Genomic DNA, 20,264 nt, shown 5'->3' on the forward strand with positions numbered 1-20,264 from the left:
TTTGGTGTAGTGAGTGATGTCAGCGTGACATCAACAGAAGCGACGTCACTTCATCTTATAGGGAGCGGGTGTTTCTCCGTCACCGGTGCAGTAGCAGCAGGCCGGCGGCGGCAATGTTCGATGGAGACGGTTCCCGGCGTCGACAGGTGGCAGCACCGTCCGGACAGTTTGTTCTGAATCAATGTAGCGCGCAACAACTTAATTCCCTACTTCTGATTCAGTGTAGCGCGATGCTACTTGACCCTATAGTCCTGATTCAGTGAATCGTGGTGTAACTTCTTACCGTACACCTGAGTGAGCTTGTTACGAAACAACTTTACTAAGTAGCCTTGGATGTTCACGCCCCATACTGTTTACCTTGGTATATGCACCCCATGTGGACTTAAGCAAGGTTTTTACTTCTTGGGCTTGGCATTTCATACTATTTGGTGGGCTTGGTCTCTTCCATCCATTTTTGCGTAACCAGTTCCATAGTCCTAGTGGAAGTTCTGGAAACTCCTGAGAGGCATGCACGGCCAGTCAATGCAAGTTATGATAGGAAGGCATGCAAGAGCCAGTTACTACAGGAGGCATGCAGGGCCAGTTACTAAAACGAATGCCTGCATCTAAAACGGAAATTTGTATCATATAAATGAAGATTAAAGCAGTAGATGGATTCTCAGCAAAATCGTCACCAAATTGGTGTTTGGGGTAGAAGTAATTTTACCACACAAACAACTTTTCTATAGAATCCAGAAATTAATTTTTTAGGACTAATTAAAAATAATCATTGTATAATCTGTATAATTTGACTACACATCATTTGATTGGGTAACTTGCATGTAGGCGAAGGTTTAAGAATTGACTAGTACCAAATATGACTACGCATTGTTATTCTTACTTTTTGAATTATTGAGTTGCGGTAACTTATTCTAGGAGCTTTATTGTATTTTTGCAGTCAAGTTGATGGAACTACATACCTACCTGCTTTAGCCTAGATGAATATACTTAGCTTAGGCTCGAGAGAAACTAGTTGGAAACAACGAAATTTCATTCCAAAACACCAGAGCAGGCTGTCAAAGTTTAATTTAATGCAGGCTACGATTTATATATCGATTTAAAAATTGGCATGTTAAAACTTTCAAAACAAAATAATGCTTGTCCAAATAAAACTCGAAAATATTGTTTGCTAAACCCGACTGTCAGATCATTGATAATGAATATTGAAATAGGTTGTCAATAAATATTAGATGGAAAACTAGGGTCGAAAAAATGACTACTTATTCATTATGAATATCATGGATGCTAAAAAAAAATTCAAAAATTACTTCATATTTATTATTCGCACTACAAGAAAAACTGGATTAAGCAACCTGGCAGTTTTGGTTGCAAAAGCCCATATTGAGTCGCTCTAACCGTTATAGCGACTTAATTTGGCTCTCGCTCTTAAGTTGTAAAAGGTGGGATTTCTATAGGTCTAGAGCAGCTAGGCACTCGCTTTAAATATGTTTCAACTACCATCAGCAATTAACTAATATGATTGCTTTAAATTTATTCCAACTATCCTAAAGTGAGACGCTTTAAATATGCTCCAACTACATCAGCGGCTAACTAATATCACTGCTTTAAGTTTATTCCAATTATCCTAATCGAGTCGCTCAAAATATGCTTCAACTGCCCCAGCGGCTAACCAATATGATAGCTTTAACTTTATCTCAACCATCCTAGTGAGTAATATGTTAAGTTGATAAAGGTTTAGAGCGACTTAACTGACCAATAATCGGTTGCTCAGGGTTTCTGAAGTACGAGATATCAGGCGGTCCTAATTTGAGCTTGTCTAACATTAGTTGCTCTAGTTATTGTCTAACATTAGTTGCTCTAGTTATTCATCAGCAGGGAATGTTCCGGTTGGTTAAAAAGTTTTCAGGCAAGTTTTGACTTGGATGAATAAAAAATGAAATTAAAATTAATATACAAAGCAAATAATTAAATGCAAATAAATGTATTTTCTTAATCAATGAATTTACAATATCATTTATTAATCAAAATATCTACAATCTGGTTGACAAAAATTAAATAAAATAAAATTCGTTTCTTTGGAAAAAGAAATTAGAAGAGGAACAACATTGATACAACCATTTCAACTTTGAGAAGATTAGAGTTCTTTGAAATATCACCGGACAAGCTTAAATACACAGATCGATTATGCAACTTGATATCATTCAATATGTTCTTTTAGCTTTTATCTCTGATTTTGAGAGCAATAGAGTTCTCGTTTCAGATCTTAATTCCTTCCTCCAAAAATTGGTCCTGCATATATACAAACAAGCAAATCCAAATTAGAAGTATACACATTAAGGAAATCAAACTTAAGCAAAAACAGGATCAAGAACTAATCAACAAACGAATCAATAATACCTGATACTTTTGTACATTTTTCAAAGCTTAGATTAGTGGAGCAAACTAAATCAGATTTTTTCATTCTAAACAAACAAAAGGCCAGACCCATTAAAAAAATCAAAAACTATGACAACCATAACAACATAAAGAACCAATCAATAAAACCCATAAATTTGGTACCTAATTTAAAGGTACCCTTCAAACACTCTTGTCTGTGAAATAAATTTGTTCATTATAACAAATTGCTGAACACCACTATTACTACAATCATTGCAGACTACTAATTTCTGAAAAATTGATTAAGGCTCTTTGCCAATTTCAGATGAACAAACAAAACTAATTTCTGAAAATCATCAAACAACAAATAAAATCACTTGGATCTAAATAAATATAACCCCCAAAGTGAAATAAAAATGAAGAACAATAAGAAGCAAACCCAAAAGGAAACTCACATGCAAAATGAAACCCACTACTCAATTCTTAATTGAAGGAAAACTCAGCTATTAATTCAACATACGACAAAAATTCAACATGAAAAAAAACATAAACTCAGTTGAATAACTATAAATCTCAACTCTTCAATAATCATTAGAGTTGAAATCAGTAAAGTTTCAACATTTTAAAACAAATCCCTAACTGAACAAGGAGGAAAAAAACAATCTTCAATAAAGTAATATTCCAAACTCCTCAAATCATCATTAGAGTCAGAATCTGTTACAAGTTTAATCATCTAAACTAATTTAGCAGAAATTAAAGATAGATCACATTGAACCATCTAAATCAAAGTAAAAAGTCAACCAAAAATTGAGATAATTGGACGGGAAAAGAAGTTTAAAGAGCGATTCAAAAAATTAATCAGGTGTTAGTGGTGTTTGTTCAAACTTCAAAGAGAGAGACGTGAAGGCGGTGGATTTTTTACTGTGAGATCTAGTTTAGAAGGAGAAGAGGAAATGGAGATGAAGATAAGGCAGAGAAAGGAGGCGGAGAGAAAGAAGTAGGGGTAGGTTTTTCCATTCTTTAGGATTAATTTATAGGGTAAACAAGATGCTCCATCTCGAGAAATATCTAACGAGATCCGGGGCCCAGATTATTGCACGTATATTTTTCACGTGCACTTGAGTTCTAAATTTTGGAAACCCAACCATTAATATGGTGAGATATGTACAAAGCCCATAATTAATTATATTATTATTAATCTAGTAATAATATCCGGATTAGTTACTATATTCCTGATTTTTAGTTTGCAAAATTTAAAGTTTTCTAAAGTCAAAGCTTCCAAAAATTGTGAGTGATTCCTAAATATTCCATAAATTAAGAAATAAACGATTCTTTAAAATAAAAAAAACGCGAAATATCTTACGCGAAATATCTTTTCTAAAAAACATAACTAATGGGATAATAAATGATAATCCGAAAAAAAATCTCCCCAATAATTACTTTTCATTTACCTTTTCTTACTTCTCATTAAAAAGTGAATATTTTTTTCTTTTCCCATCGCAATTATCAAATCGAATATTTTAATTTCACGTTTTGAAAAATCAGAATTATCACCACTATTGAAAACTCCAATTTCTATAATTGAGTGATAATCGCAATTACCAGCCTACTGAAAAATTCAATGAAAAATATTTTATGATAAAAAATAAAAGTTACACAAAAAATCGGTATTGTCAAATTGAAATTTTCAGTTTTCACGTTGTAATTTTCACATTTCGCAACCACTTACATTTTGAAAATATTGCAACTATCACCACTATTAAAAACTCCATTTTTTACAATTATGTGATAATCATCCTACTAAAAATTCCAATTTTCACAACTTTGTGATAATTGTAGTTTTCAAATGAATCTTGATTGCAAAAAAATTATCAACTCTTTTGTTTAAAACTAGGAACCAAAATTTCATTCAATTTGAAATCAAATTATTTTAACCCTAACTTTAAAAAGAAAAAAGAAACTGAAAAAAATTTATTTCCATTTTTTAAAAAATAAAAAGTGATAGTATTTATGTTCCAAATAATTTCTTGAATTTCATCTTTTTATCCAGTTATCATCACTTTGACCGAATAACCATCGACCTAAGTCAACGATGTATGTTATTCATCAATCTTACCTGAAATCACTCGACTCCACTCAATTTCTCCTAAATTTCATCGGTTTCTCCGACATCCATTATTTAAAAGGAAGGTTCATTAACCTTAATCTTATCCTATGTCTATCGAACTGAATTTCCATAGGATTCCATCGATTTCTCTTAAAGGGTATGCATACCGGGTATCCGTATCGTCAGGAAGTCACGAACTCATGTCAAAAGGGTGTGCTAAAGATCTATGAATATCCATTGCTCGAATATATTTCCATAGTTCAAACAAGACAAGCTTGAACTTGAAATTTGTCTTATAAGTATGTATGAAAAATATAGCAAAAATGAACTATAGCCATGGTCAAGGTATGCACAGCGAGTATGCTTGGTTCATAGTTTGTATGACGTTATACCGGTTTACAAGCTACATTTGGGAAGCAAGCTGTAACCGTTCACATGCTACTTCGGGAAGCAAGGTGTAATCGATTACAAGCTTTTTCGGTTAAGCTGAACCAATCTTAACTTTTGTTGAGAGTTGTGGTATAACCGACCATGTTTTGAACTCGGAGCCACTTGGTTCATAGTTTGTATGACGTTATACCGGATTTGAAGTTCGAAACGACACTGAGCTTCATATTTATTGATTTCGATGATGTATCATGCTAAGTTTAAAGTCAGAACCCTCCCGGAGCTTCTTGGTTCATAATTAGTATGCTCTTATTCCACATTTGAAGTTCGAATCGACACTGAGCTTCATATTTATCGATTTCGATGATATAGCATGCTAAGTTTGAAGTCAGAACCCTCTCAGAGCTTCGAGGTTCATAGTTTGTATTATGTTATACTACATTTGAAGCTCGAATCAACACATGAGTTTCATATTTATCGATTTCGATGATGTATTATGTTAAGTCTGAAGTCAGAACCCATCCATAAGTTCCATTGATTTTTTGACCAAAGGAATTATCGATATAAATTTAAATTTTCAAGATTTTGATAAAACACCTAGATCAATTTCATGTTAGATCTTCGGAATCAGGATTTTTCTATTGTTTCTCATCGTTGTCCCTAATTTTTTTTGAATCACAAATTAGGATATAAATAATACTTAGGTCCTAATTGGCCATTCAGGTATGATAACTGAACGGGACGCGTAAGAATTATATGGATTCGTAAAAGTTAAATTCGGTCAAAAAAAATATGGTCAACAGTTCAAGATTAGTATCATGGTATGAAATCCATATGATATTAATCTGACCAATAGGAAACTAGAACATATAACAGACGGTCATTAACTCAAAAGAGTGCAATCTGTATGAATTAATCTGACTAATAGGAAACGGTATAATCGATGGACATTAAGAGCAACCGCAGTGGGCGAGTATAACCAAATATTTGATCAAAAAACGAGATACAGCGGACAGACTATCGATTAAAATCCGGACCAAAGACCAAGTTTCAGACTATATTTGGTCCAAGACCAAGACCAAGACCAAAACCAAATATAGTCGAGCGAACGTAAAGTTAACGCCCCACCACCAGGCGGGTGTAGAGTTAACGCCCCACACCAGGCGTGCATAAAGTCCCCTCCCACACCAGGCGTGCTTTATACCTCCGACCCATTTATTTTTATTTTTATTTTTTTTTCTTTTGAACCTCCGCCCGACTTTTTTTTTATTCACTTTATATATGGGGCGGGCTTTATACCTCTGCCCCAATTTTTTTTTTCGGAATCTCATTGGGCGTACGTATAGTTTACGCCCCACACCAAGCGAACATATAGTGCACGCTCCACCAAATTTAGTCTTCTACCCGTAGCGTCACACACCAGACTAAACTCAAATTTGATCGTTTTTTTTTGGTCTTTAATCTTTGGTTATACTCGCACCACTGCCGTTGCTCTAACTCAAAAGAAAAGCAATCCGTATGATACTAATTTAACCAACAGGAAATTAAAAGATATAATCCACGGACATTAACTCATAAGGAAAGCTCATACGGATTGCCACTTTATCTGACCACCACAAATTGGTTTTGAAAAGAGGAACTGTTTAGGCGGCAAAATTCACTTGTTTTGAATTAAAGGGCCTTTTTTCGCGGCAAAGGGTCCACTGCTGCATGTGAAGAAGCTAAACTAACAGCCACGTGTTTCCTTATCCTTCACGTGTTTGCTTATCTTTTTTCGGTCCAATGAAAGATTTAGTAGTAGTCTGGTTGACTGCTTGTCCTTCACGTGTATGCTTGAAAAGATTGTTCACTGAATTGGTGCCAAACGGTACAAAGTAACAACTAACAATGTTCCAATCGGATGATAATCGTGGTATCTTTTCGTATTTTAGAAGAATTACCATTCATTTTCTGAACCATCAACAAGGGCGGTATAAATTATTTTTTATTTTGGTATACGTATCTTTAAAATAAATTTTACTCACCAATAATTTAATTCTTTTATGACACATTTAGAATAGCAAAAAGAAAAAACTTGGTAACCATTTCACAAATTTTAAAATATGATTGTCTTTGAATCGGTGGTGGCTGGGACTTGGTTGTTGAGATAGGATTATACCACCAACCAAATATTTTTTGAATTGCTGCCCTACTGTGCCTGAAAGCAAGTAGCGACTTAAGCATTTTTATAGTTGGTGTGCATAACTTGAAAAAGTGATGTACCAACCGGACACTATTATTGGTCGCAACGAAATAATAGTAATATATTTATAGCGAGCAAACTGTCTAATAATTGCAAACTTGGTTGCTTGACCATTAAAGCGACCAAAATTTCAGACGCTTGCTAAGATTTTGGTCGCTTAAGACGTGTTTTCTTGTAGTGTCGATAATCTTCGGCATAAAGAATTCAATCTATATCAATATTAGGAAGAAAAAGAGCTAGTAAGTTTCGGTGAAGCGGCATTAATTGAGTGGTGATGCACAATCCCATGTCATCCACGAGAGTGTCTTATTCTTCCTATCGAAAGAGAACTTGTTATCAATTTGTTGCTTAGCTCCCAAAATGTTTAATGTAGGATCTGTACCATTACTACGCATAATCCCAAGACATAAATGAGGATCTTCCTTCTCTTCGATATGAAAAAGACCCATTGGATCGATTATAAGCTGAGCTCCTACTTGATTTTCGCAATCAGCTGGTTCTTCAGGATACTCGTTATCTTGTAAATATAATACCATGGATGGGAGGTTTGCTGGTATACCATTTGGCATATGCCAACACAAATCCAAGTGGTGTGATGATGCGTCCATCTCTGGCAAGCCAAGAGTTTTCATATAATCAACAAATTCTTGTCTAACACGATCATAGACATCATTGGCGAAGTAACTAATCGACGTTCCAGAATCTATAATAAAGCCACCAAGCCCATTAATTGCACGGTCGAATTTACCCTGTTCAAAACCTAAACATTTTTTATATATTTGAATATCGGCCAACTTCAAGAAATAGCTTCTGGCATCTGTCTCCACAATCGGAGTTACTTGAACATGGCCACTGATAGGGAGTAGCGCGTCATCCCCGAACATCAATTTACCTGGATAGTCAGGGGGTCCAAAATGCCAATCTGCTAAACAATAGGCAAAACGTTGCTGAGGAGAAAACTGAGAACTAAACGAACGAGGACCCGGGCCTAAACCGAATACACCACTGATATTGTTACGGGGATCATCTTCGATGCCAAATCCGACGGTTCCATATGCACAACCAAACACAACGTCGTCTAGGACCGTATATTTACCTCCCACAGGTACACCTTCGAAAACAAAACAATCTGTCGACATAAATCCTTCAACATGCACATCTGGACTATCCCATTCTTTGAATTTGCAATGATTTTGATTACATTCATAAGGTTTACATAGTGGGTGGTTACAAGGAAGAAATTTGTGTGTAGAAGAGTCACGAGGATTATAGAGACGCAGCTTCTGTTTGAAGCAGTCGATGCAACCATCGCACTGGAGCCAAGTAAGTTCGGCAGCGGTATCTAAAATCAAGTATTGATCGCGGTCCGACAGTGCAGGTGTACCAATATTAAGTTCCACTACGTAATTCGCTGATTCCAAATATAATGAAGGTTGGTGATATGTGGGTTCAGATGCAGAATCTGTTGAATAACTCATCAAATGATTCGCTCGCAGGTTTGAGCGATGAATGATTTTTCGGAATTTTTCAATGCTGGTAAGGTTGTTTGATTCGATGGAGTCTCTGTGAATGAGTTTAAGAGTGAGACCGGATGGTTTCTTATCATCAGCCTTCGATAAAACGGAGTGACTCAATGAGATCATGAAAAGAATGCAAAAGATAATTTTTATGCCCATTTTTGTTGATTTTGGGAGGAAGAAATCAAGAACAATACCGGAACGAAGAGCAAAGGGTTTATGAGCTCATTTTTGTATTGGTTTCTAGAGATGAATTCGTGGTAAGTTTGGCCTAATATTAATGTGAATATATTCCAAAGATAATTGTATTGTTACCGAAATCATCTTAGTTATAAATGGGAGTTACAGTACTTATTTTTCTACAATACATCATAAAAGAAAATCGTAAAGAAAGTATTTAAGAAAATATATTGTTTCCTTTTGTTCTTAAAAAACTTGCTGGGTATAACATTACGATAATTTGATCGTAATAAATCAAAAATATCAGCTACAAAATAAAAGAAGTAACAAATCCAAAAAAAATTTTAATTATAGAAGTTGAATAATTTTTTTATGAGAATTAAATTTATTATCTATGGCAGTTTGAATTTTGTACAAATATATTAATAACTTATTGGTTTCGCAAGATATACTCACGGTAACATTGGTCTAATTTAAGTTGGAGGCTATTTTTTTTTACAGTATATGACTAACTCCAATAGATTAATGGAACCGCAGGATTTAGTTTTTTGGAAATGTTTGTGATTTGCGCTAAGATATTCTTTTCTTCCGCATCTTTATTAATGCTAGCCCTCCAACTACATGGACGAAACGTCGGTGGAGAAGAATTGCTTATACTGTACCTTCTCATTATCCTTGCGAGCGAAAGAGTCGGTGAGAGTTTGTATGTCAGTCTCGTAATAATATGTTGGGTGCAATAATCAAAAACAAAGAAAAATCAAATAAGCAAAAGTTATTGATACTTAGCTCCTTTATAATGGAAGTGATTGCTTTGACGAAACGAACAAGCTCCCCGTATCTCCGCAACAGCAACAAGGCAAAACTTTGGAAAATAGAGTGAGTCACGTGTTCAACACGCTGTCCTTAAGACATTAGCGCCCGGCTACACTAAAGAGTGATGCTATAGCCCTCACAGGACGGATATCTCCAGGATAAAACACCCTAATACACCTACTACTAGCATATGTAGTAGATGCTCAACTTGAGCTTGGCAACTCCGAAAAAACCGTTAAGGAAAATCGCGAATGCTTAAAAACCGCCTATAAAATATTTTCCCTTAGGGGTCCCTCTAAAATATAGAGCAACCCCTTTCCCATAGATTTTACAAAAGTAGTGAATTTCTTTATATAATTGACAAATACAACTTAAGAAGAAAAACTCCCCGATGTGGGACTAAAAGCTTTATATAGTTTCTTAAAACTACTAAAAATTGGAAACTCCACGATGTGGGACTAAAAAGTTTCATTCACAAAATAAAACAATAAATTATAATTTTTTATTAAAACTTTAAAAAATTATTTTTTTATTAATCGTTTTCCAACAATCCCCCACATGAATGAAAACTCAATAAAACATGAAAACACAGATAGATCTTGGTAAATAAACATCCCAACCTCACGATCCAAACAGACTGATCGTGCAAGTGTTGAAATCATACTAGTCATTTCTACGTCCTCTCCCTCACACAAAAGTGTGTTGACCCCAGGGTCATACTATGGATTGCATAAATCATAATAGTATTGAGAGCTTTCATCTTTAATTCTCACATGGTGAGACTATAGGTATCTTTCACCAAAGTGAAAAAGCATGAACTAGTGAACCCTTAGTGACCTTTAGGTCCTAAGTTCCAGTAATACCAAAACCATCAAAATGAAAATCACATAAAAAACGCAGGAAATACCATTTTAGGCAGAGGTGTCCATGAGGTCTTGAACCTTTGCTTAGTGAGATATTACCAGAATTACTTGCTAGAGACAGTGAACTATGTCTTGAACTGCTAGCATTTGATGTAATTCGTGATAACAACCACGGGTGATATCTCCAAGATTGCTGCCAAGCTCGTGCCGTTTTGTCCGTTTTGGCCCTGGACGTATCCTGTTTCTCAGAATGCTCTAGAGAATCAGCTCATATTCTCACAGGAAGCGACCCACTTCCTCATTCAGATAGGTGAGTTTCCATAAAGAGTGTTACTGCTACACCCCACTTCAATCTTAAATTGAAACTATAGAACTCATTAAGACTTATTAAAAAGTCATCCTCCACATGCAGTCACACTATCACGTCTACACCATAGGGAAGGGACAGAGAATGAAAATCTCTGATAGTGTTTACCTTTACCCACCACAAATTAGTTGTCTCATTCGAAACCTTGATCATGGGATCTCCAGTCAGCAAGGTTGAGTATCCTTCATGGCAAGTTTAATATATGAGCTTAAGCCCCAACCCCCTCGATGCATTTTTAACTATCTCTTTGTACAAACCTTTCGTCAAAGATTGCGCGATATTCTCCTTGGACTTTATCCAATCAATGGAAATAACGCCGATTGAGATTAGTTATTTCTTAGCTTTAACTATTATAGCTTGGCTAACACAATGTATAGATATAGCTGGCACAGGCCTATGCCAAAGAGGAATGTCTTCTAAAAATCATCTTAGGCACTCGGCCCCCTCTCATGCTTTATCTAACGCAATACTCTCAGATTCCATAATGAATTGAGCGATATGTTTGTTTGGAAATCTTCCAACAACAAACCCACATGTTAGAGTGAAACCATATCCACTCGTAGACTTAGACTCCTCTGAGTCAACTATCCAGTTTGCATCATAAAGTCCCAAGGACAACAAGATACCTTTCATAAATCAAAAGAGTATTTTAGGTACCATAATACTCTACTCAGTGCATCTGAATTCTCTTGCTCTGGACTACAATTATATCCACTTAACTTACTCACATATAGGCAATGTCTGGACTCTTACAGTTCATTAAATTCATCAGACATCCTATAACTTTTGAGTATTCAAGTTAAGATACTCCACTACCCTTATTTTTCTTGAGACTACAAGAATAATCGTACGAAGTACAAGCAGGTTTACAATCAGACTGATTGTATCTCTTAAGCACAACTCAACATAATGAGAACGACTAAGACTTATAAATGTTTGATTATCTTCTAATCCTCATCCCTAAGATTACATCAAAAGGGCCCAAGTCTTTCAAGTCAATGTTCTCATTCAGTGCATGTTTTTAGTGGAATTGATCACATCTATGTTTGTATCAAGCATATCATCAACATACAAGCATACAATTACACAGACATCCTTAACAAGTTACTTGTAGACATACTTGTCAGATTCATTAATTTAAATCCACTATCCATTATCACATGATTAAATTTTCCATGTCACTGTTTACGTGCTTATTTGAAAACCATACAAAGATTTTTCAAATTACAAACTTTGTATTCACAACCTTTCACTACAAAGTCTTCAGGTTGATCTATGTAAATTTCTTTACCTAATTCACGGTTTTAGAAAAAGCTGTCTTAACATCCATCTGATGTATCTCTACGTTCTTTATGGCAGCAATAACAATTAGTATCTCAACGGAAGTAATTTCCGTCACAATTGAATTAGAATCAAGGAAATCTACACCTTCTTTTAGTTTATAGCCTTTAGCTACCAACTTAGCTTAATATTTTTCCACAGTTTCATCTACCTATCGTTTCCTCTTAAAGACTCATTTACATCCCATGGTCTTACAACCTGGAGGTAAACTAGCAAGCTCCCAAGTCTGGTTCCAACGGACTGAGTCCATTTCACTAAATGAAGCTTCTTACCAGAATGGGGTTTCAGTAGATTAAGGCTTCTTTACAAGTCTGTGGCTCAGACTAAGCTAGGCATGTTATGAAGTCGGTTTCATAAGAAGTCTCAAGTCTAATTATTTTACTTCTCTTAGGCTCAACATCAACTTCATCTTCCTTTAAAATAAGTTCTGACTATTTGAAGATAAATCTAGGGGATCAACAACACATCTCTAATGAGGTACAGGTTTAGAATAAACATGTTCAAAGAACTCAGCATCCCTAGATTCCGTAATAATATCCACACCAATGTCAGAAAAAATCAGAACACACAACCAAAAATCTATTTGTAGAAGTATACTCAATATACCCTATACGAAAACACAATCAACATTTTTGGTTTCAATCTAGTTCTTTTAGGAAGAGGAATTACAATCTTAGTCAAACGCCCCCACACTTTGACACATTCATAAGAAGGTCATCTACCGTTCCATAAACCATATGGAGTTTCATCTGATTCTTAAAAGGGTACTTTATTCAGGATATACTAGTTAAGAGGACTGCCTCCCCCCACAAGGCCGCAGGTAATCCTGAACTAATCAACATGGAAATTATCATCTCCTTAAGGATACGGTTGTTATGTTCAAGGCTTCTAATTGGTTTCCAACTTCAAGTTTATACATCTTAAGGCTTCTAAGGCGTCATCCTTATCCTAAGTAAGTATACAAGATAGTACCTCGTACAATCATCTACGGAAGTTATAACCATCTTTTACCACAGTGGTTTTGGGTTGAACTCATGTCAACTAGGCCTAACTGAATTAATTCTAAAGGCTTAGAATTACTCTGAACATTTGTGCTAAAAGATTTTATAGAATATTTTGATTCTTCACAGATTTCACTTTTGTGTTCAAAATCCAAACTAAATTTGGGTACGAAGCCTATGCTAGCCAGTTAAGCATTGACTTATAAGTTTACGGTTCCAAGTCTACCACGTAAAACAATCAATCACACAAAGATATCACAAGAATCAACTACGTTCACATCATCAGTTTTTCCGTTAAGCTTATATAGACCCAAAGTCCTATAACTCTTGCTTAAAAAATCACTGCCTAGTTACAACAAGTTTTCCAGATTCAATTAAGATCTTAAATATTTTTCCATCTACAACAGAACAAGATACAAGATTTTCGCATATGCTCGGAACATGAAAACTTCATTCAATGTGAGAACATTACAGATATGAGCTTCTGCTCGACCTTTTCCTTTTATGCAACCTCTATTGCATATGAGTTACTCAATAAGAGTTTCTCGACATCCCCTATCCTATGATAGGAGGTGAACAGGTCTCTGTTTCAACAAACATTCTTGGTGGCTCCGGAGTCCACCTACTGGTCTCTCACATTGGTTATTAAAATAACTTCCGACATCATGCCACCAAACTCGTTCTAGTTTGTTTCAACTAAATTAACATTAACTTTCTACTTATTAAGGTTTTTATGTTGTCTACAATTTACTGCCGCGTGGCCAGAAATTTTACAAACATAACACTCACCCTTAACTAAAGTAATTCCGGATTCAGGTTTACGAAATATACCTTTATCATGAAGACCATGCTTAGAGTTGCGTTCGATGTTCTCACCTTTGCCATCTTTGGAAGATTTGTTTCCAACCACATGCGGCTATTAGCCATGTCCCTCGGAGATGACACCTTTATTCACAAATCACAATTCCAAATCAGAAAGTAAAATATGAGTTTTGAAGATAACATCTATATATACAAACTTCGTTTGAATCAGCGTTTCAAAAAACTCGTGGTTACCCCACAAAAATTAATTTAGTTAACAACAATTTTCTGCTCGTCAGAATTTTTCAGAAACGTTTTTCTGTTTTGTAAAATATCAAAAAAATACTTTTACAACTCCAAAAATTCTGAAATTTTACGCGGGTAACTATCAGGATGTCTACTACGTTGTGTCAAAAGGGTTCATCGAAATTCCTTCTAGATTAAAAGATAAAATTGAAACTCTACAGCTGACCAGAAATTAGTTTTTGTTTTTTCACTCCACAATTAACATCCATGATTCACAAACCAATCAATCGTTTTCGATTATTACGGGCGCTAATGTCTTAAGATTGTTGGGTGCAATAATCAAAAACAAAGAAAAATCAAATAAGCAAAAGTTATTGATACTTAGCTCCTTTATAATGGAAGTGATTGCTTTGACGAAACGAACAAGCTCCCCGTATCTCCGCAACAGCAACAAGGCAAAACTTTGGAAAATAGAGTGAGTCACGTGTTCAACACGCTGTCCTTAAGACATTAGCGCCCGGCTACACTAAAGAGTGATGCTATAGCCCTCACAGGACGGATATCTCCAGGATAAAACACCCTAATACACCTACTACTAGCATATGTAGTAGATGCTCAACTTGAGCTTGGCAACTCCGAAAAAACCGTTAAGGAAAATCGCGAATGCTTAAAAACCGCTATAAAATATTTTCCCTTAGGGGTCCTCTAAAATATAGAGCAACCCCTTTCCCATAGATTTTACAAAAGTAGTGAATTTCTTTATATAATTGACAAATACAACTTAAGAAGAAAAACTCCCCGATGTGGGACTAAAAGCTTTATATAGTTTCTTAAAACTACTAAAAATTGGAAACTCCACGATGTGGGACTAAAAAGTTTCATTCACAAAATAAAACAATAAATTATAATTTTTTATTAAAACTTTAAAAAATTATTTTTTTATTAATCGTTTTCCAACATAATATTTGTATGTGAAGGCTGCGATACTGGTCCTTCTTGTTTTGGGGTTTGTATTTCATAATAAACAATGTTAAATGGTAATTCTATAATAATTAAATACAATGGGATTTGTCTTGTGTAATAATGGATTTGGATCTTTTGGTTGTTTGAGTTTTCGGGTGACCATTCGCAATCTTCTTGTTTGTACCCAAAATTATTTTTGGGCATGAAACATGATTGAATGGATTATTTGGTTTGTATTTTGGGTTTTGGAGATGAATTCAAGAACAAATAAAAAGACACAGCTTTAACGTGGTTCGGCATGGTTTGCCTACATCCACTGATGAATCCCCTAGAAGAGTGGTATTTTATTGGTATTTAGAATTACAATGCTCTTTTTATGTATTGGCTTGCTCCTCCATTTTCCGTCTACCAGGGTATCCCTATTTATACAATTTTAACACCTAATTTCGAGATAGACTTAAATTGAATTAATATGCTCTACAATCAATTCTGCATGAAACTGCTTGTATGCAAATCAATTCTGCATGAAACTTCCCTCATGTTTTAAATCTCCATTTGCTGGCTCTGCATGCCTTCTGGCATTAATCCGCATAAAACTTTCCTTGCATGCCTCCCTGTGTTAATCATGTATGAAACTGCTCATTCATGCCTCCCTGTTTAATTCTGCATGAAGCCCCATGAAACTGCCCTGTTGTATTAATTCTGCACGCTGGAAGACTGGATTGATGGTTGACAGGTAGAATGGATGGGCTGGCTGACAGCATAATGGGATGGCATATTGGGTGGACTGGCTGACAACATAACGGGCTGGGAGACTGGATGGACTGGCTGACAACATAATAGGCTTGCAGACTAGATGGACTGGATGTAGGGTTCCGCCTGTGGACAACGCTGAGAAACCTGACTGGGGGAAATGCACGGGAACTAGTTGGAAGCATTGCTGGCAATATGGGCGAAAACACGCTTTGAAATGCGACTAGTAATTTGGCTGGAAGCTAGTCGGCAGCACCGCTGACAATTTGGCTGGAAACTGCATGGCAGCACTATCGGCAATATGTCCTTAATATTGATTGATGGTTGACTTTGATGGTTGACCTTGACCATTGACCGAACATTGACTTTGACCATTCACTGGTCATTGAATTTCTGCAATACTGGGTAGGCTGGTGGGATGCTTCAGTTGAATGGTTAGAGGGCTCGGATGAGGACCAAAAGATGATTCAAGTACCACTTTGGCCTATTATGTGGCATTTTTACTTATGATACAAGCATCGCCCCCTCGTAACCTCCAACTTGTTGGGGGTTAAGAAAATTTTGTTTTCCTTAGTCAATAAGAAAACTCTCTCGCAAGTGTGGATTATTGATGCTGAGGTGATTGGAAACCTTCCCATGTTGTTTGCAGAAATCACAATCAAGACGCCCCCAAGTGAGGCTATTGTGACTGGGAGATCGGCGGGTAATAGTTGGTCATGAACCGTTGTTGTATGCAAAAACTGGATTGAAGGATGCACCAAACTGCAATGGAAGTGTGATACTAGAGCGGAATGATGTTGAAAGTAAGCGGTAACTGTTGATGTAAAACTGGACCATGGTAGTCGTGTAGAACTAGACTAGTAACTGTTGTTTGGAAAAAATGAGCTATATTTGACGTCACTCGGCTAGAATCTGTGTGAGCTATTGGTATTAAGCTGCATTCAATTACGGACTGAGCCACGGTATTTGTGAGAGAATGGGTGTGACCCTTTAGTAGTTGAGATGATAACATACTTTGTGAGTTGTTGGACCTTCAATGGTCTTGGTTGTGCTACTAGATGTGACATTGATCTTTATATGTCTTCAATACTTATAGAATCATGACAACAACAACAACGATGTAGACTAGATCACAATAGCTGTTGTGGAACTGGATTGCAATGATTGCGGTAAACTGGACTGCGACGACCACAAAAAACTGCCCTCTGTAGTTGTGAGAAAAACTGGGTAGTAATAACTTGGAGCAAAGATGGCATGCAGCAGCTGCGATCAGCTGGACTGCAGCAGCTTCGATCAGCTGGATTACAATAGCGACGAGCAAAGATGCACTGCAGCAGCTGCGATCAGCTGGACTGCAGGAGCTGGTGAGGGACTAGACTTAAACAGTTCGATGAACCCGAGTGCAATAGTTATAAATAAAACCAGACTGCATCAGTTGCGTCCAACTGAGTGCAGAATTGATGAGCAAAACTGGACTACATCAGTTGCGTCCAACTGAGTGCAGCAGTTGCTGATCAACTTAACTGTAGAAATTTAGCATTACAGATTGCAATAATTTCGTCAAAATATTAGGGTGTATGTTCACCCCCTCTTAATCATGTAACTCGTTGTAGGATTAAGAAGTTTGGGTTACCTTTTCTTTCGATTCCTAGTAGCCGAATTTCAAATTGTATTCAGGTGCCACGTAACTCGCCCCCAAGCGTGTGGAGTGTTACACGGTTTGCCCCCAAAAAAATACTTTAAATTATGAGGTGTTACACATCTCGCCCCCAAGTGATAGTCGCCACGTTGAAGTGATACACAACTCTCTCCCAGAAGATAGTAATTGTCATGTTGCTCAATGCTCGCACAAGGGTGCACTGCCATGCTGCATATTGCTCGCGCATGAAATTTTGAAGCTGTCTGCTATCTGGAATGCGCACGAGGGTCCAATACCACTATTCCTGATGCGCAGAGAATTGAAATGTCCGCATATCCTCGTGAGAAAATGATCGCCACATTGTAGGTGTCAAAAATATGAATGATTATATGAAAAGATGCAAAAATATATTAATTATATAATATTAAAAGTGTTATCGCGACATTGTTTATGAGGTGATTAGGATGTTCACTGGCTACATTGATGTTTTCCAGTGACGATGATCAGTGTAGTTGCCTTAGCGCCTCAGTATTGACTCAGCAACTAGATTTGTCTGCGCGACTGGAATGCACCAAATAAATCAAAATTGGATTGAGGACAGTTGCCATGTAACTGTATTTCAGTAGTTGTGATCAGTTGAACTGTAATAGCTATAAGTACAACTGGACTGAAGCAGTTTGAAGCCAAACTATAGAAGTTCGATCATATTGGACTGAAGCAGCTGTTGTGAAACCGAACTATAGCAGTTCGATCGTATTGGACTGAAGCAGTTGTGAGGAAAACTATACTGAAACAGTGTTGAGGACAACTGTACTACAGCGGTTTGATCAACTGGGTTGTAGTAATTATATGAAAAAGGACTGCAGAAGCTTGTTGTACTGAACCGCAGTATTTTCTGAGGAACTGGACTGCAGCGGCTCGATAAACTGCACTGTAGTAATTATGCGGAAAGGACTGTAGCAGTTCGATCAACTGGACTACAGTATTTTCTGAGGGACTGGATTACAGCAGCTCGATCAACTGGATTGTAGTAATTATGCGAAAAAGGACTGCGCCAGTTCGATCAACTGGACTGCAGTATTTCCTGGTTGATCTTCTTGGTTTGCTGGTTGTTATGGTTTCCGTGACCGTAGCTCCTGTATCTTCTACTGACTCTTGTTCCTCTTCCTCAACAGCGTCACTATCATTTGGAACTTCAGTTGATACTTCTCTTGCGTACCAAGTATCTTCAGAAGTATTCTCAACAGATACATACTTAACTGGAATTGGTGGAGTTGCATCAATCTCCATCTGCTGCAAAGGATCACTAGTAATGGTTTCTGTTCTCCACCTGCAGATAACCCCAAGACTTTACCATAGACATCTCATCAAATTTGACATTTCTACTCATGACTACATTCTTCTCAAATGGATTCCAAATCTTGAACCCTTTTACTCCATTCTTCATATCCACAAAGATTCCTTTCACGGCATGGCTATCAATCTTGTTTTAACTAACATGATACCACGCAGGACAACCAAAGATATGAATTGAGTCATAATCATAAGCTGGTTTACCAAACCCTTTCTCCATAGGAGTTTTACCTTCTAATGCAGCTGATGACAACCTATTGATGAGGAAGCATGCATACGTAACTGCCTCATCCCAAAATGCCTTACCTAATCCAGCATTAGATAACATACATCGTACCTTCTCCAGCAAAGTACGATTCATGCGTTCAGCTACCCTATTCTGTTGCGGTGTCTCCTTAACTGTGAAGTGCCTCTTTATCCCCTCATCCTGACATACTTGCAAGAATGGATCACTCTTGTACTCTCCACCATTTTCCGAACGTAGTACTTTGATCTTTCTGCCAGTTTGAGTCTCAGATGCCTTTTTCCACCTCAAAGATTTCTAGGACTTCATCCTTATGCCTCATGGTGTATACCCATACGCGCTTAGAATAATCATCAATGAACGATACAAACTAATGTTTCCCTCCCAATGATGCATTCTTGCAAGGACCCCAAAAATCTGAGTGAAGATAGTCAAGAACTCCACTAGTATTGTGGATAGTTGTGCCAAAGCTTGTTCTTGTTTTCCTTCCCTTAACACAATGTTCACAAAATGCTAACTTGCAGGCAATAAAACCTTTCAACAAGTCTTGTTGAATCAACCTATGCAACGACTTCTCACCTGGATGTGCAGGTCTCATGTGCCATAGCTTTGTCTTCTCGGTAGCTGCACTCTCGATGTGTTCGGAAATAGACACATCCCCTGTTGTACTCCCAATCAAGTAGTACAAGTTATGATGATGTGTGCCCTTCATGATTACCATAGATCCAGAGATTACCTTTAGAACACCATTTTCAGCGACTATCTTATAGCCCTTAGTTTCCAAAGTTCCAAGTGAAATCAGATTCTTCTTTATGGCAGGTACAAATCTTACCTCCTTCCGTTCTCTAACCATACCATCATGCATCTTGATGCGAACCCTACATATCCCAATCACCCTGCAGGTATGATTGTTTCCCATACATAATTCTCCATCAAGATCTTCAAAACTTGAGAACCAGTCCCGATATGGACATATATGATAAGTTGATCCAGTATCATATACCCATGTACCATCTGTAATAGTATAAGTTGATGGTGTCACAGTTAGCGAGAAATCAGAAGCATCATCTG

General features: G+C 36.7%; 1 protein-coding gene across 1 annotated transcript; it reads right to left on the reverse strand.

The window, feature by feature from the left end:
• Nucleotides 1-7,372: 7,372 nt before the first annotated feature.
• LOC113343495 (aspartic proteinase nepenthesin-1-like) lies at nucleotides 7,373-8,788 on the reverse strand. Its single transcript, XM_026587656.1, has one exon. It carries the CDS (start codon nucleotides 8,786-8,788, stop codon nucleotides 7,373-7,375), a length of 1,416 nt encoding a protein of 471 aa, XP_026443441.1.
• Nucleotides 8,789-20,264: the final 11,476 nt, after the last annotated feature.

The sequence above is a fragment of the Papaver somniferum genome, unplaced genomic scaffold (assembly GCF_003573695.1).
Source record: "Papaver somniferum cultivar HN1 unplaced genomic scaffold, ASM357369v1 unplaced-scaffold_6, whole genome shotgun sequence".
In the NCBI taxonomy this organism is placed as follows: domain Eukaryota; kingdom Viridiplantae; phylum Streptophyta; class Magnoliopsida; order Ranunculales; family Papaveraceae; genus Papaver; species Papaver somniferum.